A 24443-nucleotide genomic window follows, 5' to 3' on the forward strand; every position below is an offset into this window, starting at 1 on the left:
GATACGAGCCACCAGATGAGGAGCGGTGAAGATACGAGCCACCAGATGAGGAGTGGTGAAGATACGAGCCACCAGATGAGGAGTGGTGAAAATACGAGCCTCCAGATGAGGAGTGGTGAAGATACGAGCCACCAGATGAGGAGTGGTGAAGATACGAGCCACCAAATGAGAAGCGGTGAAGATACGAGCCACCAAATGAGGAGCGGTGAAGATACGAGCCACCAGATGAGGAGCGGTGAAGATACGAGCCACCAGATGAGGAGTGGTGAAGATACGAGCCACCAGATGAGGAGTGGTGAAAATACGAGCCACCAGATGAGGAGCGGTGAAGATACGAGCCACCAGATGAGGAGTGGTGAAGATGCAATCCACCAAGCACATGGCAGCAGAGTGAGAGATGATACAGAGTGGATAAGAGAGGAAGAGAAGACAGGTTAATAGGAGATAAGGGGAAACTATAGAAACTAGAGGCATGGAAAGAGGAGATAATAGGAGATAATAGAACGTGAGAGGAGGAGAGGAAAGGACATACGGGAAGAGAGAGGAAAAAGAGGGAGAGGTAAGAAAGAGAGGAGTCTGGTAACCCTAGCACAAAATAAAATGTATGAACTCACTACTGTACGTCGCTCTGGATAAGAGCGTCTGCTAAATTACTAAAATTTTAATGTGAAATGTAGCACTGCCGCTGTCGAAAACACAACACCAGCTAATGTCGACCAGATGTGTCTCCTTCCCCTGGCGCTGGAATGCAAATGTATTGTTAATGGGAGCAAAACAGACAAAGATTAGGAAGTGCTGGTGCGCTGTGAGCGGCACATTCCGCGGCAACACAAATATTGAGCTAAGACTAATGTTGCACGAATTAGGATTTTCGCAGGTTTACAGTGCCTTTTGTAAAGTATTCAGACCGCTTTACTTTTTCCACATTTGGGTAGGTTACAGCCTTATTCTGAAATTGGAGAAGAAAAAAAACATTTAATCAATCGACACAATACCTCATAATGACAAAGCAAAAACAGGATTTTAGAAATGTTTGCTAATTAAAAAAAAAAAAAAAAACTGGACTATTACATTCACATAAGTATTCAGAACCTTTACTCAGTACTTTGTTGAAGCACCTTTGGTAGCGATTACAGCCTCGAGTCTTCTTGGGTATGACGCTACAAGTTTGGCACACCTGTATATAGACAGGTGTGTGCCTTTCCAAATTATGTCCAATCAATTCAATTTACCACAGGTGGACTCCATTCAAGTTGTAGAAACATCTCAAGGATGATCAATGGAAACAGGATGCACCTGAGCTCAATTTTGAGTGTCATAGCAAAGGGTCTGAATACTAATGTAAATAAGGTATTTCTGTTTTTTATTTTTTATAAAACTGTTTTTACTTTGTCATTATTGGGTATTGTGTGTAGATTATTTAATCAATTTTAAAAAATGGCTGTAACGTAACAAAATGTGGAAAAGGTCAAGGGGTCTGAATACTTTCCGAAGGCATGTGTTCTTGCGGTTTAGGGCCGCACGATTCCATCGGCATAGGAGAGAATATGAACAAACCTAATAAAATATTCAATTCAAAATCCAATCGCCACCCGACACCTGTAGGTTGGGGTTTAGTCGGTTGGCGTTTAGACAGCTTGGTGATTAACACACAGAGAAAGTCAAAATTAGTAGTGGTGGGGATTACACAAACACATCCTTACAATTATTAATAGGCATGAAAAATGAACCTCAGACTTCAGTCAAAGCGAATAATTGAATTACAGATGGACAGCCAACGAGAGAGAGAGAGAGAGAGAGAGAGAGAGAGAGAGAGAGAGAGAGAGAGAGAGAGACGGAGAGCTGTGCCCATGGAGACAGGAGCCCAACATTGGGAGCCGAGCATCTTTTTAATAAAGGTAATGCTTTTATGTCTCAGAGTCAGACAGAGTCAGACCTAACATGAACCACACACTCCACTTAGAGTAAAAGACATTAGGCGGTGGATATTAATGTTGTGTTTCCTGTGTCCTGCCAACAGTCAATCAGTCTGGTGCCTCACCTGTCACTGTGTCACGGTCTCAGAGGCATCCCATACATGTAATGACTGGGACTCACCCTGGCACCACATAAATCAGGCTGGTGTCAAAGCAGGCCATCTATACGACAATGATTGCAAAACAAGATGTGGCTCAAGGAGGGAGGAGAAAACCATCAAGAGTAAACACATGACATGCCAAAACGTTGGGAGAAAACTAGGCAGAGTGTTTTCAGCCAGGTCAAATACTGGCCTATGAGACAAAGGGGGAGAAAACTAGGCAGAGTGTTAGCAGCCAGGTCAAATACTGGCCCATGAGACAGAGGGGGAGAAAACTAGGCAGAGTGTTAGCAGCCAGGTCAAATACTGGCCTATGAGACAGAGGGGGAGAAAACTAAGCAGAGTGTTAGCAGCCAGGTCAAATACTGGCCTATGAGACAGAGGGGGAGAAAACTAGGCAAAGTGTTAGCAGCCAGGTCAAATACTGGCCTATGAGACAGAGGGGGAGAAAACTAAGCAGAGTGTTAGCAGCCAGGTCAAATACTGGCCTATGAGACAGAGAGGGAGAAAACTAGGCAGAGTGTTAGCAGCCAGGTCAAATACTGGCCTATGACACGGGGGGGGAGAAAACTAGGCAGAGTGTTAGCAGCCAGGTCAAATACTGGCCTATGAGACAGAGGGGGAGAAAACTAAGCAGAGTGTTAGCAGCCAGGTCAAATACTGGCCTATGAGACTGAGGGGGAGAAAACTAAGCAGAGTGTTAGCAGCCAGGTCAAATACTGGCCTATGAGACAGAGGGGGAGACGCCAAAATCAGAGAATAAGGAAAAAAATAAGCAGGACTCCAAGACTTTTTGCAAAAGCTGGTCTGAGCCACATGGCCGAAAACAGCTCAACCTTGGAACAGGACGCACGCTGGTGTGTGTTAAATGAAGGCAGAAAAAAACAGAGTTGCAGGGAACGGGCCACATAACGAAGGCCAAGCGAAGGTGCCAGGGAGCTATGGATCAATCGAGGTATTGTGGAAGACGGTACTCGAGTTAAAGTCAACGAGCAGAACCGAGTCACACAAGCCCAAGGTCGCAGAGGGTCACCAGGGGTCAGGAGAGGGGGTGCCTTCAGAAAGTTGTCAAACCCCTTGACTTATTCCACATTTTATTGTGCTCCAGCCTGAATAAAAAATTGATTAAATAGATGACAAAGTGAAAACATGTTTTTAGAAATGTTGGCAAATGTATTGAAAATAAAATACAGATATCTAATTTACATAAGTATTAATATCACTTTGTAGAAGCACCTTTGGCAACGATTGAGTCTTTCTTGGTTAGTCTCGAAGAGATTTCCACACCTGGATTGTGCAACATTTGCCCACTATTCAAGCAAACTGGTTGGTGATCATTGCTTGACAACCATTTTCAGGTCTTGCCATAGATTTTCAAGTAGATTTAAGTCAAAACAGTAACTCGGCAACCCAGGAACATTCACTGTCTTCTTGGTAAGCAACTCCAGTGTAGATTTGTCCTTGTCTTTTAGGTTATTTTCCTGCTGAAAGGTGAATTCATCTCCCAGTGTCTGTTGGAAAGCAGACTGAACCAGGTTTTCCTCTAGGATTTTGCCTGTGCTTAGCGCCATTAAATTTTTATCCTGAAAAACTCCCCAGTCCTTAAAGATTACAAGCATACCCATAACATGATGCAGCCACCACTATGCATGAAAATATGGAGAGTGGTAGTCAGTAATGTTTTGTATTGGATTTGCCCCAAACATTACAATCTGTATTCAGGGTAAAAGTTCATTGCTTTGCCACATTTCTTGCAGAATTATTTTAGTGTTTTCTTTGCAAACAGGATGCATATTTTGTAATATTTTTATTCTGCACATGCTTCCTTCTTTTCACTCTGTCAATTAGGTTAATACTGCGGAGTAACTACAATGTTGTTGATCCATCCTCAGTTTTCTCCTATCACAGCCATTAAACTCTGTAAATGTTATAAAGTCACCATTGGCATCATGATGAAATCCATGAGTGGTTTCCTTCCTCTCCGTCAACTGAGTTTGGAGGACGCCTGTATCTTTGTAATGACTGGATGTATTGATACACCATCCAAAGTGTAATTAATAACTTCACCATGCTCAAAGGGATATTCAATGTCTGCTATTTTTTATACATTTTTTAAATCTACCAACAGGTGCCCTTCTTTGTGAGGCATTGGAAAACCTCAATGGTCTTTGTGGTTGAATCTGTGTTTGAAATTCACTGCTCGACTGAGGGACCTTACAGAGAATTATGTGACTTGTTAAGCACATTTTTACTCCTGAACTTATTTAGGCCTGACATAACAAAGGGGTTAAATACTTATTGGCTCAAAACATTTCAGATTTTCATTTTTAATATATTTGTAATTCATTTTGAAAAAATCATTCAATTTTTACATTATGAGGTACTGTGTATAGGCCAGTGACAATTTAAAAAAAATTCAATCCATTTTAAATTCAGGCTGTAACACAACAAAATGTGGAAAAAGTCAAGGGGTGTGAATACTTTCTGAAGGCACTGTATGGGCGTCACTCTCTCTGCTATGGTCTTGGCCAGCAGAACAAGGCTACAGCAAGAACCAAAGGGCCCAAATTGGACATGTGTTCACAGTTCCCCAACTAGCCAACAGCCGAATGAAGTGACTACAAAAATATGACCTTTTCTTCACGGCTGCCGAGAGAAACACAACATTCTTATTCTGAGGGAGGGAAAAAGAACATCAGGCGTTTGTCATAACTTTAATTTGGAGAACCGCTTGGTGGAGACCAAGATTTTTTACAATAAGGGGCTCTTAAATTGAATCAAGCGATCAAGTTCAAACAGTTCCAAGTACTGAACTTAATGCCATAAAATGGTTACAATAAGATTACATGCTTTTCATTTTTACTGCATTAATAATTGGGTATATCAATGCAATGTTTAGCTGGTACAACACTCCTTAATTATCCACTGCCCGAAAGAATCCTTTAGACGGATGATACTCAACTTTAGTAAAAACCACATGGTCAACTAAATCTAGATATCTAGAGTCTTGTACAGCAATATACATTTAGAATGACCCATTTATACGGTAACCACAGTTGGAATGACCCATTTATATGGTAACCATTGTTGGAATGACCCATTTTATACGGTAACCATTGTAGGAATGGCCCCTCCATCACCCACAAAACATAATGAACAAAGACAAATTCACATCCGCATTGAGGCATATGACAAAGCCCCCCAATTTCCTGTTCGGCTGCCGAATGCAATCTCTTTGGCTGCCGAGACCCAACCCGGGACCCATTTCAAGAGAGTTGCTGTGTTTCTCATCAACTGACCTTAACCTATCCCCACCCTCTCTTTCGCTTCTCACTTGTACAACAGCTATCTCGTCTCCGAGGCATTTCATCTAGATCTACATCTGTGTTGTGGCCGGTGTTCTGCCAGATGAACAGGCTCCACCAGTGTGTGTGTGTGTGTTGCCAGAACAACAGAGTGGCTCCAGGGGGAAAGAAGCTTTCCAACACGCTCAGGGAGGCTGATCAAACACAGCAGTAGTCCCCCTTCACTAGGGAAAGAGAGAGAATCACAGTCCTGGGACCCCCCCCCCCCCCCCCCCCCCACACACACACATGCACAAACACACACACACACGCACACAAATGATGGCTGTTTGGTATTCATCCAGACAGTAATGTGCTTCACTTATTACGCTCTCCCGGAGCTGCAAGGTCTAATTTAGTGCACCTGGAAGTGAGCAGCCAACAGCCCCCCTGCTATAAAATAGGAAGACGGATTGCAGCTCTCCATGCTCTGAGAGACCAGCGCACTGGAGACAGTGAGTGTGTGTGTGTTTTGATGACCAAACATATCCCCAAGATGAGGAAGGGTGGAGTCTTTGGTTGGATTACTGAGGATTAAAATGTAATGTTAAGGAGTTAAGAGCTTACACTTTCACTGATTGCACAACTTTCTGTTGTGGTAACCAAACTGCCCCAGGAATTCTCTACTCTAGCCCCAGATAAGTTCAGTGTTAGCCCAATTTTACCCAAAAATATCGGAACAGGACAGACGGAGGACAGCAGAGTATTTGGAGTGAGTTTATCTTTACAAGACAAAGTTCAAGTATTTGTTTCTTCGGGTTCTGTTAGTCTTGTCATTACTCTTCTGTAAGTTCCTGGCCTTTATTGCGCTGTATTACGTCAGACATTGATAAGGGTGTTGGGAGTTTAGGGTTCCCATCTAAATCCAAATAGACCAGGGCCCAACGTTTGTCTTTAGAGAGATGATGAGCTCACCTGATCTGGCTCGCAATTGGCGTTGTGCTGCTGCGACGTGTCTTTCACCTGCTGCTTCTCCTCCAGACTCAGGCACAGCAGCCACGTGACCAGGCCCGCCACGAACATGCCGATGTCTGGGATGAACACACGGATCCCGTTCCCTGCATCGGCACCTCGGACACTGCACACACGGACAGAGAGAAACAAGGAAAAATTGTAAGCCAATCAGGATAGATGAGATGAGGATAAATGCTTTGAGTGTTATTCTGTCGTTTCAGATGCAGTAGCCTATACTGTATTGTTTTATAAGGTTTCCTGTAAGTTGAGTGTCGATATTTGACGCCAGCATTGATAAAATAAAAACTGTACCAATTATACTTCACTTGTACATTTACAATCTATGTCTTTACCACGAAACGATGGTAAACACAACGTGGTGTGGTTAAGAGCTAGTTTATATATAATGCAAAACATTCCTCTTAATGGCTTTTATGGATCATAACAAAGTAGAGTAATCATTAAATAGTTTACAGTCTGAATTCCTCTTCTATAAATATATGGGTGCAGTATTTCCTCTTATACCTGACTGGTAACAAAATGAAGGCCAACCACATTCATTCATATTCCAATATTGTTGACCAGAATTGTTTTCTCTCGCAAAACACGGTGGATTGGTTATTGAAGTAAATCAGAGGCTCAATGTAAAGGTAAACAAAGTAGGTATAAGGAAATGGCTATATAACGTCAAAGTACAGCCGGTCTATACATTGTGTACTATACACTGTCATATACATTGTCCTATACATCGTCTCTATACATTGTGTCCTATACATCGCGTCCTATACATTGTGTACTATACATTGTGTACTATCCATTGTGTACTATACACAATGTTTTACAGGCCTTTCTCCACCCACACCAATAAAAGCATGGCCTGTATTACATTTTTAACAAATGTCATAAAAAAGGTGCATTCTAACTTCCAAAACCCCCTTCGAGCTAAAATAACGCCTGAGATGAAATGAAGTTTTACGGGTGCCCTTTGCTCAGTAGTGCACTGCGCTAGCCTCTTAAAATACACTGAAAACATTTTGTTCCACAGAAAAGGCGTGGGTTATTCCCACTGTCCTCCCTGTTACAGCGCTGGTCCGGCTGGTTCTTATTTCCCATGCTCTGGAAGTGTATGCTGTGCTGTATCCGTTACAGTGGGCCCAACTCTGGTCCCCCTCTATTGGCCCAAAAAACATCTGTAATGAAATTAAACCATCCAATCCTTACCATGGCCTTCTTTCAATGCCACCGCCCCAACCCCAATTTCAATCGAAAAGCGTAACTTCTCAACTTTTCTATTTGCTCAGGTTCAAAGCAGTGAGCAGCAACACTAGGCAGATGTGAGAGAGAAGAAAAGTTTTTAAAAAACAGCTGAAGTTACATTTTCAGAGAAACCTTTTGAGCTACATTTTCTGTTAGTGAATTGGGAGTGTGGGTGCGCAGTGCTGGCTTCTGGCTGGTAGGGAGCTTTTCATAAGAGGCCGCGGTGGGAGCACACAACACAGTACACCCTCTATGAACCAAAGACAGCTCAGGAGGCTGGTATTTCTGGTGAGTCATAGTGCAATGCACTCTGGGAGACTGTGTGATCGGGGTGGGACCTAGACATCACCAGACATACGGCCAGGGACACCGTGGGAGAGCACAAGGAGCTTAACATTAGTGATGATCTTCCGAAAAAGAGCAAGGTCAAACAAGAAAAAAACGATCTACATATTAGTGTGTAAACAGTCTGTTAGTTTGGAAGGGATGACCGAGTCTAAAGGTAGGGTAGAAAGACTGACAGGGAATTGGATTCTGTTATCAGTTTGAAGGCGTCAAGGAAGGCACTTTTAAAAAGGAGGTAGCCATTGCACAGGAACCTCTCCCCAAGAGGCCAATGGCAGTTGGGCCCCTGTGATGGTATTAGAAGAAATGGCTGTATAATCTCAGGATATTCAGGATATACTGCCACAAGCAGTAGATGGATATCTGAGTTTTCGCATGCTTGTTTTGCTTTGTTGTTGTGTTGCATAAAACGTTAAACAAATGTTTGGATTCCCATGGTGCTCGCTCCGCATGAACCCCTACGTTCAAAGGCGAGCGGCCAGGGGAGGGCACAGACACAGACGCAGACGCTTTGAACCGAGCGATATTTGCCTTCGTAAAAACATTTATAAGCTGCAGACGGCGCTAGTTAACACACTAGATAAAAACACATGAAAAAAACGGGGGTCCAAATAGCAGAGTCAACAAAAGCTCTTTGTAATGAAGCCTCTCTGTGTCTAAACGGTTTGCTTCTCTCTCGCCGTTTAAAGAGTCTTTCATCTCAGTCCTGCTCATAAAGACAGAGCTGTGGAGTTGTGAGCTGGCAACCGAAACCCTTGCACATGGCATTGATTTGGGACCGAAGATAATACGGGTGTGATAAATAACCACCTTTAACCATCTCTACTCCAGGAAGCGGCATTAAAGGGGAGGCCATCAAAGTGGCTAGATGAACTGTACAGATTTAGCCTGTCAGTCTCATCTCTGGAAAGATATCTTGTCGTCATAGAAGAAGAAATGTAACTGGTTGATGGATACAGTGACAGGCTGCTACCGAGAGTGAACAGAGCTATCTGTTGACTGGCAGTTAATTTCGGAAGTCATAACAAAATGTTGCACTAGCTAGCGAGCTAACTCGATTTAGCTGTTATGAGAGACTAACTGGCACTGGACTTGAGGCCTTAAGGGCACACTGGCACGTCTATCAATGGGGCATAGGAGTAGACTGTGGGCCCCTGGCTCTCCAGGGTGCCCAGCAGGGCTCCAACACACCAAGGTGCCAGAGAGGGAATAGACAGCTCTGAGTACGGCCAAGACAAGGTTGTTCAAACAAATACACACAAACCTGTGATATGGATTTCAACCTGAATCCTAGAAAGTCTTCAACACAACTATTTGCATTTACAGTAACCATTTAACCATTTCAAAATACACATGTCATCTAGTTTTGAAGATATCAAAACTACCCACATCAGAATAGAAAGAACTCCAATTCATAGAGGCCTAATAATAATATGATTTGAAGAAAATTACTGCAATCACGATGACAAACTTAGAATGATCAAGGATCTTGACTCTAGATCTTAGAAGATTATTTCTCTTGGTGTTTTTTTTAAATGTTAAAATAGCTTAGAAGATCCTAAAAGATCTTGGAGGACTTTGCTTTCACCTACTTCCACTATTGTACCTTTTGTTTGCTCTACACTCGACATGCCAAATGTATTTAATTCACAAATCCACAAAAACATGATCTGCTTCCTCCCCTCTTTCAATCACAGTCAACTACAACTCAATCATTCAACAGCTTGCATTGGCACATGGAACATGTTAACGAATGCACTGTGAAAAGTCATTAAATACAATTTCCCAAAGAGGAATCTCATTAATTCATTGATTTCGGTACCAGAACACCCCATGAGAGTGATAATATGGAGTCCATGACCCAATAATGACAGACCACTAAGATCATTGACTGGAGGACATCTGAGTGAATAGGTTTGAAATTCCTGACTGAACGTATCTCAACGACCTAGCGGGATATCTGGTTGTCCCATAATCCAATCAGATCTCTCGTGCAAGTTCCTAATGAATTATCGCGGGTTTCCACTATTGTTTGTTCCAGGTCCATCAAATTGAATCAAATTGTATTTGTCACATGCGCCGAATACAACAGGTTACAACCACCACAGTGAAATGCTTACTTACAAGCGCTTTCCCAACGATGCAGAGTTCAAGAAGAAGAAAAAAAGATGTAAACACATGAGAAATAAAACATATAAAAATGAAGGAGTACCAATACCATATCAATGTGCAGGAATATGTGGTAATTGAGGTAGATATGTAAAGAGCATTCGGTAAGAAAGTATTCAGATTTCGTTACGTTACAGCCTTATTCTAAAATGGATTTCATCGCCCCCCCCCCCCCCCCTCATCAATCTACATACAATACACCATAATGACAAAGCAAAACTTTTATTTTTATTTGAGCAAAATTCTTACAAATAAAAAACTTATATCACATTTACATAAGTATTCAGACTTTTTACTTTGTTGAAGCACCTATGGCAGCAATTACAGCCTTGAGTCTTGGGTACGAAGCTACAAGCTTGGCACATCTGTATTTGGGGAGTTTCTCCCATTCTTCTCTGCAGATCCATCAAGCTCTATCAGGTTGAATGGGGAGCGTCGCTGCACAGCTATTTTCAGGTCTCTTCACAGATGTTCGATCGGGTTCAAGTCCAGGCTCTGGCTGGGCCATTCAAGGACATTCAGAGACTTGTCCCGAAGTCACTCCTGCGTTGTCTTGGCTGTGTGCTTAGGGTCATTGTCCTGTTGGAAGGTGAACCTTCGCCCCAGTCTGAGGTCCTGAGTGCTCTGGAGCAAGTTTTCATCAAGGAGCTCTCTGTACTTTGCTCCGTTCATCTTTCCCTCGATCCTGACTAGTTTCCCAGTCCCTGTCGCTGAAAAACATCTCCACAGCATGATGCCTGGCACCACCGTGGGGATGGTGCCAGGTTCCCTCCAACAGCCCCCCTCCAAACGTGATGCTTGGCCTTCAGGCCAAATAGTTCAATTTTGGTTTCATCAGACCAGAGAATCTTGTTTCTCATGGTCGGAGTCCTTTAGGTGCTTTTTGGCAAACTCCAAGTGTCTTGTGCCTTTTACTGAGGAGTGGCTTCTGTCTGGCCACTCTACCATAAAGGCCTGATTGGTGGAGTCCTGCAGAGATGGTTGTCCTTCTGGAAAGTTCTCCCATCTCCACAGGGAACTCTGGCACTCTATCAGAGTGACTATTGGGTTCATGGTCACCTCCCTGACCAAGGCCCTTCTCCCCCGATTGCTCAGTTTGTCCAGGTGGCCAGTTCTAGGAAGAGTCTTGGTGGTTCCAAACTTCTTCCGTTTCAGTATGATGGAGGCCACTGTGTTCTTGGGGACCTTCAATGCTGCAGACATTTTTTTGGTACCCTTCCCCAGATCTGTGCCTCGACACAATCCTGTCTTGGACCTCTACGGACAATTCTTTCGACCTCATGGCTTGGTTTCTGCTCTGACATGCACTGCCAACTGTGGGACCTTATATAAACAGATGTGTTCCTTTTCATATCATATCCAATCAATTGAGTTTACCACATGTGGACTCCAATCAAGTTGTAGAAACCACTCAAGGGTGATCAATGGAAACAGGATGCACCTGAGCTCAATTTCGAGTCTCATAGCAAAGGGTCTGAATACTAATTTAAATAAGGTATTTCTGCTTTTTGTTTTTTATAAATTTGCAAACATTTCTAAAAACCTGTTTTCACTTTGTCATTATGGGGTTTTGTGTGGAGATTGATGAGGGGAAAAAATTATTTAATCAATTTTAGAAGAAGGCTGTAACGTAGCAAAAATGTGGAAAAACTCAAGGGGCCTGAATACTTTCCGAATGCACTGTACATAGGCAGGGGTAAAGTGACTAGGCATCAGGATATATAATACTTAAATTAAAAAGAAGTAGCAGCATATATTTTGTGTGTGTGTGTGTGTGTGTGTGTGTGTGTGTGTGTGTGTGTGTGTGTGTAGATAGACACCTGTGAGTATGCATATAGCCAGTGCAGGTAGAATCAATGCAGATATTCCATACAGCTAGAGCGGGTAGTCATTGATTAGCTGTTCAGCCGTCCAGTTGCTTGGAGATAGAAGCTGTCTCAGATCTTGTTGGTACGAGACCTGATGCTCTGGTACCACTTGGGTGGATGGAGTCCTTGGTATGTTTCTGGGCTTTCCTCAGACACATCAGAGCTGGGAGAGCATGTCGTTCATCAAAGGAGATGGAGGAAATGTGAACACAGATCATATTTAACAATTATGTGAATAAGTCGGTAGCCCAGGAGTTATGTGGCTGGGGTGGATTTAAGTATAGAGAAAAACAACCCAGGTTTAAGTGCTTTGATACCTATACTTTGAAAGGATTGTCTGTTAGCCACGGATTTGTGCATGATCAGCATACGATTCGGATCCAAGCCTTTAGCCGCACGGCTTCAGTAGACTGTTTAACATGAATACCATAATCAACAGCTAGTATCTCTCAACAAATCCAAATGTCCTGAATATCATGGACCTTACACGCACACAAAATGTGGTTTTGTTTATGGAATCCAAACATAAATAGGTAGCATTTCTGGAGATGGTTAATTGACATAAGCAAAGATGTATTTACGAGTGTCAGGGGGCAAGGTGCTCTCTTTAGTTTGAGTTTCTGGAGCAGACCATCTCCTGCCACATGTCAACACAGACAGACAGACAGACAGACAGACAGACAGACAGACAGACAGACAGACAGACAGACAGACAGACAGAGACACAGAGCAGGGATGCCAACTCCAGCTCCCAAATGGCAATAATAAACTGTTCCTGTGCCATTGAAACTGTTATTCCTTCAAACAATCTGCCAACTGTCATTTAGAAAACCCCACTTTAACATACAGTAATATCCATGTCAGGCTGAACGACACACAACTAGAATGGTTCAAACGTAATTCAATTCATCATCAAGCTTCGAGGTGAACGATAATAACAAGGGAGGGTTAATGGTAAACGGTTGTGCCGCCATCCTCTCATATAGCATATAAAAACCTGAAAGCCGATGCCCTGGTCGACTGTTCCTGTGCTTAGGGAAACCACAGCTAACGGGATGAGTAGGAAGTCGACACACAGACAGACTGCAATTGTCGACTTAGGGCCGTGAGGCCTCAGGAAGGTTGAAGGAAGGTTGTGGGAAGGATGAGCTGTTTGCAAAGTGACACACCTTTGACACACCACAATGGCAGAGATCGGGCTTCACCAGAAGCCAGCATGGTTAGGTAACTGTTATATGGCATCCAGTTATAAAACACACACTAAAAAAGGGTCCCATCCAGTCGAGGAGGTGATACACAGGAAGGACAATGTTTTCTACTATTGTCTGAGACGCTACGTATTTCGGAGAAAATATTCCAATATCGATGAACATAAAACTGTGAAATTTTAATCTGGCAGCACAAAGAATGTCTCAAATGTCAGATACAAGTCTGTCTCCAATCGTTTTGTCTGGAATGGCTAGACGGCCAACACTTGGCCATCGTAGTATAGTTCCCCTTTGTTCTGCCTAGTGGAGAGTGGACTGAAGCGGAGCTGAGGCAGCGCTTTGCCCTACTCCAGAGGGTCACAACACTGGACACAGGGGCCTAATGATGGAACTCAACCAATCACGTCCAGCATATTAAAAGAAGACTGTACCACAAGGGGTTAAGGAGGGTAGTCTGGATCTGTTTACTAGAACTACTTCCTCACAAAATGGAGGACAGGTCGTGAGTTTGATTAATTTAGCCCCGCTGTTTACTCTGAGTCATCGAGCAGGGGGGAAGGAGGGAGAAAAAGCCACAATTCACATCAGGAAGCAACCAGAGGCACAGACCACCAAATAACACAGTACAACCCGGTTTTCTTTTTATACCTCTGTCCGTCGCTTGTACAAGCACTTTTTGGTGTAAGCCTTGAGGAACATGTTTAGCTTCTTCATTCTCGAATACGAAAAATATATAGTTGTTGACTACTGAAGAAGGGAAAGGTAAAGTTTTGAATGAAACAGGTGACACGTGGTTGTAACAGGTGACACGTGGTTGTAACAGGTGGTTCAGACATGCTCATACTCAATTACAACAGGTGTTCCTACCGATCTTGATCCACGCCGACAATATCCTGCTTATCTGGTTGTCTGGTACTGTATCTCTCAGGACATTCAACAGTTCCTCCCCACTTCACCTTTAATCCCCTGTAAATCCCTTTAACTGGGTTGTTTCAAGTCGGCCAATATGCTCTGGGCCGTCGCTAGACAGCAATTACGCTTTAATTGTTTGTACAGTAAACAGAGGACGTTTGGCGCGTCGCCCCCGGCAACCCTCAGAGTACGGCGCGGTCCTGGCGAGGTCCGGGCAAGGCTGGCAGCGTCCACAGAGTACCACAGACCGTCGGGCACCCTGTCGGGCCAAGAGAAACAGGACAGCACAGTGGCACGATTCAGGCCTCACATATCACTGGTTTATATTCCAGGCCAGCACCTGGCCGGCTGGCAATACCCAGCCCAACATTATTAAAGACCTGGAGTTTAACTACTGATTTGAGAATTATACATTAGAGGGTGGAAAATGTTTTGTGACCCCGTGTTTAACAGAAATAAATGTGTAATTAATAGATTAGGGTATTTGTGGAGCAGTAGATTATACTTAAGAGATGTATATGGTAATTAGATGGTGGCTGCACTGAGTAGACTTCATTGACGAACAAGGAACAGTCACAGCTCTGAAATAGTCCACCTGCTCCAACCCAGACAGCTCTTGGAAATCTGACTAGATTTATCCATCTCAGCTACTGTACGCTAGTTTGGGTGTGTGAACATGACTCTTTTTCCCCGAATAGCAACAACATAGTATAGAAATGTCACAGTTCAAAGCACCATCATGCAGTATGTAAACTGTTGGACTGTGTAGTAGTCAGTCAGAGGAACAGAAAGCAGACACTGGAGTCTTTGAGTGCGCTGGGTTTCACCACGTAAAACGTCTTGTTTCACAGACTAAATAAACAGTAGTCGTTACAAAATCAAACCACGTCTGGAGATATTCCCTGATTCTATCAGGGAATAGGATTCTAGAAATGTTGCACAATACTCAGCTGCCCTCGGAACAATAGTTAGGGGATGTCGATATGATAAAGAGGAAATCTTGTTTCAATGAAGACAATGAAGCAAGAGTAAATAACATAAGATACAAAAGCCCAGTTGGACTTAACACACACAAACATCAGATTGTGAACATGATCCTAAGCTTATCTCCATGTGAAAGGAAACAAAAGTGACTTTTACCTCGATGCACCAACCACCACAAAACATGGTTATGGGTATTATGGGTAGAAGGCTCCCAAAGAGGAATAGAGAAGGACATAAGTGCTGCCCTGAAGCGACGATGGAGATCACATGACGGAGGTCACTTGCTTAATACATACAGTGCCTTCAGAAAGTATTCACACCCCTTGACTTATTCCACATTTTGTTGTGTTGATTTAAAAAAATGTTTTTTACATATCTACACACAATACCCTATAGTGAAAACGGGTTTTTCAAATTTTTTGCAAATATATTGAAAATGAAATACAGAAATACAGTGTGCATCAGTATTCACACCCCTCTGGTATGACACTCCAAGTTGAGCTCAAGTGCATCCAATTTCCTTTTGATCATCCTTGAGAAGTCACTACAACTTGATTAGAGTCCATCTGTATCCAATTCAACTGTTTGGACATGATTTAGAAAGAAACACACCTGTCTATATAAGTTCCCACTGACAGTGCATGTCAGAGCATAAACTATACCATGAAGTCCAAGGACCTGTCTGTAGATCTCCGAGATTGCGATGAGGTATATATCTGGGGAAGGGTTTCAAACAATTTCCAAGAGCAGAGTGGTCTCCATCATTGGGAAATTAAAAAAATATGGAACTACCCAGTCTCTGCCTAGAGCTGGTCGTTCGACCAACCTGAGCAACTGGGCAAGAAGGACATAGGTCAGGGAGGTGACCAAGAACCCAATGCCCACTCTGACAGAACTACAGAGTTCCTTGGCTGAGATGGGAGAACCTACAGCCCTTCACCAATCTGGGATTTATGGGAGAGTTGCCAGGCAGAAGCAACTCCTGAGAAAAAGGGCACATGAGAGCACACCTGGAGTTTGCAAAAAGGCACATCAAAGACTCAGAGCATAAGACAAAAGATTATCTGATCTGATGAGACAGAAATATAACTATTTGGCCTGAATGCAAAGCGCTATATCTGGAGAAAACCAGGCACAGCTCATCACCCATCTAACACCATCCCTACCGTGAAGCATTGTGCTGACAGCATCATGCTATGGGGATGTATTTTCAGCAGATAGAGGGAACAAGGAATGAAGCCAAATACAGGCAAAGTCTTAATGAGAACCTGATTCAGAGTGCAAACAACCTTAGACTGTGGCGAAGATTTACGTTCCAACAGGACAATGACCCCAAGCATACAGCCAAAGCAATGCTGGAGTGGCTTCAGACTTGAATCCCATTGAAAATCTGTGAAAAGATTACTGTTCACCGCCGCTCCCCGTCTAACTTAACAGAGCTTGAGAAAATCTGGAAGGAAGAATGGGAGAAAATGGCCAAATCCAGACGTGCAAAGCTGATACAGACATACCCAAAAGGACTCAAAGCTGTAATCGCCGCCAAGGGTGATTCTACAAAGTAATGACTCAGGTGTGTGAATACTAACAGTACCAGACAAAAGTTTGGACACACCTACTCATTCAAGGGTTTTTCTTTATTTTTACTATTTTCTACTTTGTAGAATAATAGTGAAGACATCAAAACTATGAAATAACACATATGGAATCATGTAGTAACCAAAATATATTTTATATTTGAGATTCTTCAAAGTAGCCACCCTTTGCCTTGATGACAGCTTTGCACACTCTTGGCATTATCTCAACCAGCTTCACGAGGTAGTCACCTGGAATGCATTTCAATTAACTTCTTTGTGATAGGGGGCCGCATTTTCACTTTTGGATGAATAGCGTGGCCATAGTGAACTGCCTCCTACTCTGTCCCAGATGCTAATATATGGATATTATTATTACTATTGAATATAAAACACTCTGAAGTTAGTTTCTAAAAATGTTTGAATGATGTCTGTGAGTATAACAGAACTCATATGGCAGGTAAAAACCTGAGAAAAATCCAAACATGAAGTGAGAATTCTGAGGCTGGTCGATGTTCAACTCATCGCCTATTCAATTCCCTGTAAGATATGCACTTCCTACGCCTCCCACTAGATGTCAACAGTCTGTAGAACGTGGAATGAAGCCTCTACTGTGATGTTGAGCTGGATGGGAGGTGTTTCAGTCATTGGTCTGGCAGAATGCCAGTTCCTGGTCATGCGTATTCCAAATGATATCGTCTTGCTTTCCATTACTTCTAGAGACACAAAGGAATTCTCCGGTTGGAACGTTATTGGATAGTTATGATAACAACATCCTGAAGATTGATTCTCTTCTTAGTTTGACCAGTTTATTCGACCTGTAATATAACTTTTTAAAGTTTTCGTCCGAGTTCGCCTGCATCTGCGCGAGCGTTTGGACATGTGCACTAAACGTGCTAGCAAAAGTAGCTACTTAGACATAAGTAATGGACATTATCGAACAAAACAGCGATTTATTGTGGAACTAGGATTCCTGGGAGTGCATTCTGATGAAGATCATCAAAGGTAAGGGAATATTTATGATGTAATTTCGTATTTCGGGTTGACTCCAACATGGCGGAGAAATGTTGTTATATCTGAGCGCCGTCTCAGATTATTGCATGGTGTGCCTTTTCTGTAAAGTTTTTTTGAAATCTGACACAGCGTTTGCATTAAGAACAAGTGTATCTTTAATTCTATGTGAAACATGTATCTTTCATCAAAGTGTATGATGAGTATTCCTGTTATTAGATGTGGCTCTCTGCAATTTCTCTGGATATTTTGGAGGCATTTCTGAACATGGCGCCAATGTAAACTAAGATTTTTGGATATAAATATGCACATTATCGAACAAAACATACATGTATTGTGTAACATGATGTCCTATGAGTGTCATCTGATGAAGATCATCAAAGGTTAGTGATTAATTTTATCTCTATTTCTGCTTTTTGTGACTCCACTCTTTGGCTGGGAAAATGGCTGTGTTTTTCTGTGGCTATGTACTGACCTAACATAATCGTTTGGTGTGCTTTTGCCGTAAATCCTTTTTGAAATCAGACATGTTGGCTGGATTCACAACATGTGTAGCTTTAATTTGGTGTCTTTCATGTGTGATTTCATGAAAGATTGATTTTTTATAGTAATATATTTGAATTTGGCGCGCTGCATTTTTTTCTGGCTTTTGGCCAAGTGGGACATTAGCGTCCCACATATCCCAGAGAAGTTAACAGGTGTGCATTGTTAAAAGTTCATTTGTGGAATTTCTTTCCTTCTTAATGCGTTTGAGCCAATCAGTTGTGTTGTGACAAGGTAGCAGTGGTATATAGAAGATAGCCTTGTTTGGTAAAATACCAAGTCCATATTATGGCAAGAACAGCTCAAATAATCACAGAGAAACAAAAGTCCATCATTACTTTAAGATATAAAGGTCAGTCAATACGGAACATTTAAAAAATGTTAAAAGTTTCTTCAAGTGCAGTGGCAAAAACCATCAAGCGCTATGATGAAACTGTCTCTCATGAGAACTGCTACAGGAAAGGAAGACCCAGAGTTACCTATGCTGCAGAGGATAAATTCATTAGAGTTACCAGCCTCAGCAATTGCCGCCCAAATAAATGCTTCACAGAGTTCAAGTAACAGACACATCTCAACGTCAACTGTTCAGTGGAAACTGCGTGAATCAGTCCTTCATGGTCGAATTGCTGCAAAGAAACTACAACTAAAGGACACCAATAACAAGAAGAGACTTGCTTGGGCCAAGAAACACGAGCAATGGACATTAAACACGGGAAAATCTGTCATTTGGTTTGACGAGTCCTAATTAGAGATTTTTGTCTCCAACCACTGTGTCTTTGTGAGATGCAGAGTAGGTGAACAGACGATCTCCGCATGTGTGGTTCCCACCATGAGGCATGGAAAAGGAGGTGTAATGGTGTAGGGGTGCATTGCTGGTGACACTGTCGGTAATTTATTTAGAATTCAAGGCACACTTAACCAGTATGGCTACCACAGCATTCTACAGCGATATGCCATCCCATCTGGTTTGCGGTTAGTCGCACTATATCATTTGTTTTTCAACAGGACAATGACCCAAAACACACTTCCCGGCTGTGTAAGAGCTGTTTGACCAAGGAGAGTAATGGAGTGCTGCATCAGATGACCTGGCCTCCACAAGGCAAAGGGTGGCTACTTTGAAGAATCTAAAATCTAAAATATATTTTGATATATTTTCACACTTTTTTGGTTACTACATGATTCTATATGTGTTATTTCATAGTTTTGATGTCTTCACTGTTATTCAACAATGTAGTAAAATAGTAAAATAAAGAAAAACCCTTGAATGAGTAGTTGTGTCCAAACTTTTGAATGGAACTGTATGTAAATTAGATATTTCTGTGTTTCATTTTCATTACATTTGCAAACATTTCTAAACATGTTTACATTTTGTCATCATGGGGCATTGTTTGTAGATAGGTGAGAAAGAAAATGTTTTATCCATATTGAATTCAGGCTGTAACAAAACAAAATGTGGAATAAGTCTCGGGGTATGAATACCTTCTGAAGGCACTGTACAGTACATCCCTCTCAACAAATCTCCATTCTCATGTGGTTATTCTAGGTGCAACACATTTCGTATGGGAACCAGTGACCACATTTCAAGCTTTTATGCCCATTGTTAGTAAGAAATCTTTCCCGCAGAAAAGAAACCATTTATGTAGACCAGCTTGACCGACTCTGCCAAGGAAAGAAACAATGAAATACAAAATGAGATGGGTAAATTCCACAATGTTATTCCCCTCACTGTTGAGTCACACAGTTGAACGTCAGCCAAGAGGACCCAGCTCATTCCAAGTCAATTCATCTCACTCTACTGAGGGGAACACAACAGCAACTGTGTGTTACAGTGAATACATCAAAGTCTAACTTAAATCTAGTTAAGGTTGTAATTTGACAGAAAGGGTTGTCCTTTTATTATAAACCTAAAAATGTGGATGCCAGACACTGATGTTGACCCTGACAGAAAGGTCTTTGTTACACAGAAATGTATATGATAGACAGTGACGTTTCCTCTCCTCTCCACAGTCTGAATCAGCTACTGTCTGACTGTTGGTTAAGGGCTTGTAAGTAAGTATTTCACGGTGATACCTGTTGTATTTGGCGCATGTGACAAATAACATGTCATTTGATTTTGATTAACACTAACGTATGGTGCTGATAACAGAGCAGACAGACAGACAGACAGTCATATTACGTAAACTACTAATGCTACTGGTTGGCTATAGGCTCCAGCCAGGTACATGGCTCATACCGAAGCCCCAGCCTCTTGCCAAACACACACACTCACAACCTCTTCCCAGCCAGCCAGGTTAAATTACATAATCAAAAGGGGGCAAAGCTGGAATGCCGGAACTACCAAAAAGTAATGTAGTTCAGACACACTCCTTCGCCGTGAAATAATATGACAGACTAGTAGTCAATGAAGGCTAGGCCAATTGTAACGGCGGTCCTCCTTCTCTTCAGTCGAAAAGGAGGAGTATTGATTGAACCAAGGCGCAGCGAAGTTTGAACACATATTTATTAACGAAAAAACACGAACTTGAATAAACTAACAAAACAACAAAACGGTGAAGACAGACCTAGACGACGAACTTACATGAAACAAGAAGAACGCACGAATAGGAAACAGACTACATAAACCGAACAAACCGTATACAGTTCCGTATGGTGCAAACATAACACAAACACGGAAGACAATCACCCACAAACAAACAGTGAGAACACCCTACCCAAATATGACTCTTAATTAGAGGAGAATGCAAAACACCTGCCTCTAATTAAGAGCCATACCAGGCAACCAAAACCAACATAGAAACAGATAACATAGACTGCCCACCCAAAACACATGCCCTGACCTAAACACATACAAAAACAACATAAAACAGGTCAGGACCGTTACACCAATAACCAGTGTCAAGAAAATAAAGATTTACAAATTTACACCTGGCTCATATACTTGAGATTGTGACTAACAACCTTTCCACACAATAACAGACATTCTGATTCATTTTTTATGTATAACACAAAAACGTAGATTTCCCAAGGATTCTTTGATAAGTCCCCAGCTTCATTTGAAGCTTCTTTTGTCTGTAATGGTCCTCCCTCATTACAGTCGCTCCCAGTCTCGCTTTCCAGTGCTGTATGTCATGTGAAACTGGAGCTCCATTAGGGGGCTAGGCCACTCCAGAGCCGGGTGTAAGTAGGACCCATCACTCAGTGGGCTCCACAGGCTCCTGTCTGGTACACATTCATCACCGTCACTCACCTGTCTCCCAGACTCCCACAAAGCAACAGGAGGAGAGGCGCCGTAGCAGCAGCATCAGGGCTGAGACAGACGCGAGCGGGAGAGACTACAAGAACACAGCTGACGCTTAAACCGACTTTAAACCTAAAACTGACACTTACCTTAACCCTAACCTTAACCATACTCTTAACCCTAAACCTAAACCTAACCCTAAACTTAATGGGATACTTCGGGATTTTAGCAATGATGCCCTGTATCTACTTTCCCAGAGTCAGATGAACTAGGGGATACCATTTGTATGTCTCTGTGTCCAGTACGAAGGAAGTTAGAGGTCGTTTCAAAAGCCATTGCTAACTAGCGTTAGCCCAATGACTGGAAGTGTATGGGTATCTGCTAGCATGCTCGTAGAGGCCAATAGACTTCCAGTCTTGAACCTGTGAGAACTGTGTTTACAGTGTGACATCATAAGTTGAGTAAATATCTGCTATAAATCTGTTATTAGTGTGCAAAAGGTCAGGCATATTTGCCAAATCATATCAACAAGACCATTAAGCTAAGCCCCATATGTCACCAGAAGTAGTCAAAACACTGACGAGCCATCTTTCTGTCCTGCTAATTTCACAGACAGACAGACAGACAGACAGAGAGGACCATGGAGAGGGCTGTTATAGTTACCACCCAACGAGCCTTGCTGGGAACTCCCTCTCTCCCAGACAAAATTACAATATCACTGTATCCAACACCTGAGGAATGCCAGCAGCTTCCCTCATGGTGGCATTACCGTGACTCTAAACATTCGGGTTGGCTCTTTCCCCCATTTGCTGTTTCTTTAACCCAGTAAGCAGTAACACGTTCCAATGCTTGGAAGGTGACATCACCGCACCTGTAGCTATGGATCACCTCGGGAACCCTGAAATGGCTCTGCTAATTAACCTAGCACACAGACGCAGCACAGCGCAGAAGACTGGGCTAATTTACTATGTTTACGCCACACATGCTGTAAGGATATGTGCAAAAGTTATACAACCATCATTTCTGTGAACCCGGCGGCCGCACCAACCATAACAGCCGATGCTGTGAAAATAAACGCCCACTTCAATCCGTCATGACACAATGTAGTAAAGGTTCAGACCTGAAAAAACACAAAATCTCTGGTTTGTTGAGTCTATTATTTTACAGCTAGCCTTTCTTTCAAACCACAGCTGGGGACGAAGCATGTATCCAATAACTGTATATATGAATGGACAAAGCCATTGATCAAGTGACACCATTCATTTCTATGTGAAGACTCAATAGCGCATTTGAAGCCAATGAAATCGGTTAAGATGGCGTCTCCTGTCGGAGATTTATGCAACCATAACATGCGCAGTATTAGCTATCGCTGTCGGCCTTTGAACTTCGTGGCTTCAATGAGAGGGGGCAGTCATTCTCCCCTGCACGTATCTCGCTTTGAGGCATTCGATCACATCAACAAAGCCTTGAACAGCATGTAATGACGACATAAGTAAGCTATATACAGGGTCAGTTCCAGGGTCAGTAAGCTATATACAGGGTCAGTTCCAGGGTCAGTAAACTATATACAGGGTCAGTTCCAGGGTCAGTAAACTATATACAGGGTCAGTTCCAGGGTCAGTAAACAATATACAGGGTCAGTTCCAGGGTCAGTAAGCTATATACAGGGTCAGTTCCAGGGTCAGTAAACTATATACAGGGTCAGTTCCAGGGTCAGTGCCAATACCATATTTACAATGTACAGGGATACTGGAGTGATAGAGGTAGATACGTATAGGGGTAAGTGGACTAGGCATCAGGATATATGATAAATAGAGTAGCAACGTGTGTGTGAACAAATTAAATGTGTGTGTTTGTGTGTGTGTGTGTTGGAGTGTCAGTGTGAGTGTGTGTGAATGAGTGTGTAGAGTGTGCATAGAGTGAGTATGAGTGTGTAGAGTGTGCATAGAGTGAGTATGAGTGTGTAGTGTGCATAGAGAGAGTGTGTAGAGTGCATAGAGCCAGTGCAAAATGACTCTGCAGTCAATGCAGAGAGTCTGTGTAGCCATTTTGTTAGCTAAAGTTGAAGTCGGAAGTTTACATACACTTAGGTTGGAGTCATTAAAACAAGTTATTCAACCACTCCACAAATGTATTTTTAAAAACTATAGTTTTGGAAAGTCGGTTAGGACATCTACATTGTGCATGACACAAGTAATTTTTCAAACAATTGTTTAGACAGATTATTTCACTTATAATTCACTGTATCACAATTCCAGTGGGTCAGAAGTTTACATACACTAAGTTGACTGTGCCATTAAAAAGCTTGGAAAATTCCAGAAAATTATGTAATGGCTTTAGAAGCTTCTGATAGGCTAATTGACATCATTTGAGTCAATTGGAGGTGTACCTGTGGATGTATTTCAAGGCCTACCTTCAAACTCAGTGCCTCTTTGCTTGACATCATGGGGAAATCAAAAGAAATCAGCCAAGACCTCAGAAAATAAATAGTAGACCTCCACAAGTCTGGTTCATCCTTGGGAGCAATTTTCAAACGCCTGAAGGTACCACGTTCATCTGTACAAACAATAGTACGCAAGTATAAACACCATGGGACCACTCAGCCATCATACCGCTCAGGATGGGGACGTGTTCTGTCTCCTAGAGATGAACATACTTTGGTGCGAAAAGTGCAAATCAGTCCCAGAAAAACAGCAAAGGACCTTGTGAAGATGCTGGAGGAAACAGGTACAAAAGTATCTATATCCACAGTAAAACAAGTCCTATATCGACACAACCTGAAAGGCCGCTCAGCAAGGAAGAAGCCACTGCTCCAAAACCGCCATAAAAAAGCCATACTAGGGTTTGCAACTGCACATGGGGACAAAGATCGTAATTTTTGGAGAAATGTCCTCTGGTCTGATGAAACAAAAATAGAACTCTTTGGCCATAATGACCATCGTTATGTTTGGAGGAAAAAGGG

General features: G+C 42.4%; 1 protein-coding gene across 1 annotated transcript in view; it reads right to left on the reverse strand.

Annotated features, from left to right (window-relative positions):
* The window catches only part of LOC129859213 (piezo-type mechanosensitive ion channel component 2-like), a 183321-nt gene that overhangs the window by 99358 nt on the left and 59520 nt on the right, over positions 1 to 24443 (reverse strand). The window contains exon 5 of the mRNA XM_055928700.1: positions 6337 to 6499. Coding sequence (XP_055784675.1) covers positions 6337 to 6499 — 163 coding nt within the window. The remainder of the gene's footprint in view (positions 1 to 6336; positions 6500 to 24443) is intronic.

Source organism: Salvelinus fontinalis, chromosome 7 (genome assembly GCF_029448725.1).
Source record: "Salvelinus fontinalis isolate EN_2023a chromosome 7, ASM2944872v1, whole genome shotgun sequence".
Taxonomy (NCBI): domain Eukaryota; kingdom Metazoa; phylum Chordata; class Actinopteri; order Salmoniformes; family Salmonidae; genus Salvelinus; species Salvelinus fontinalis.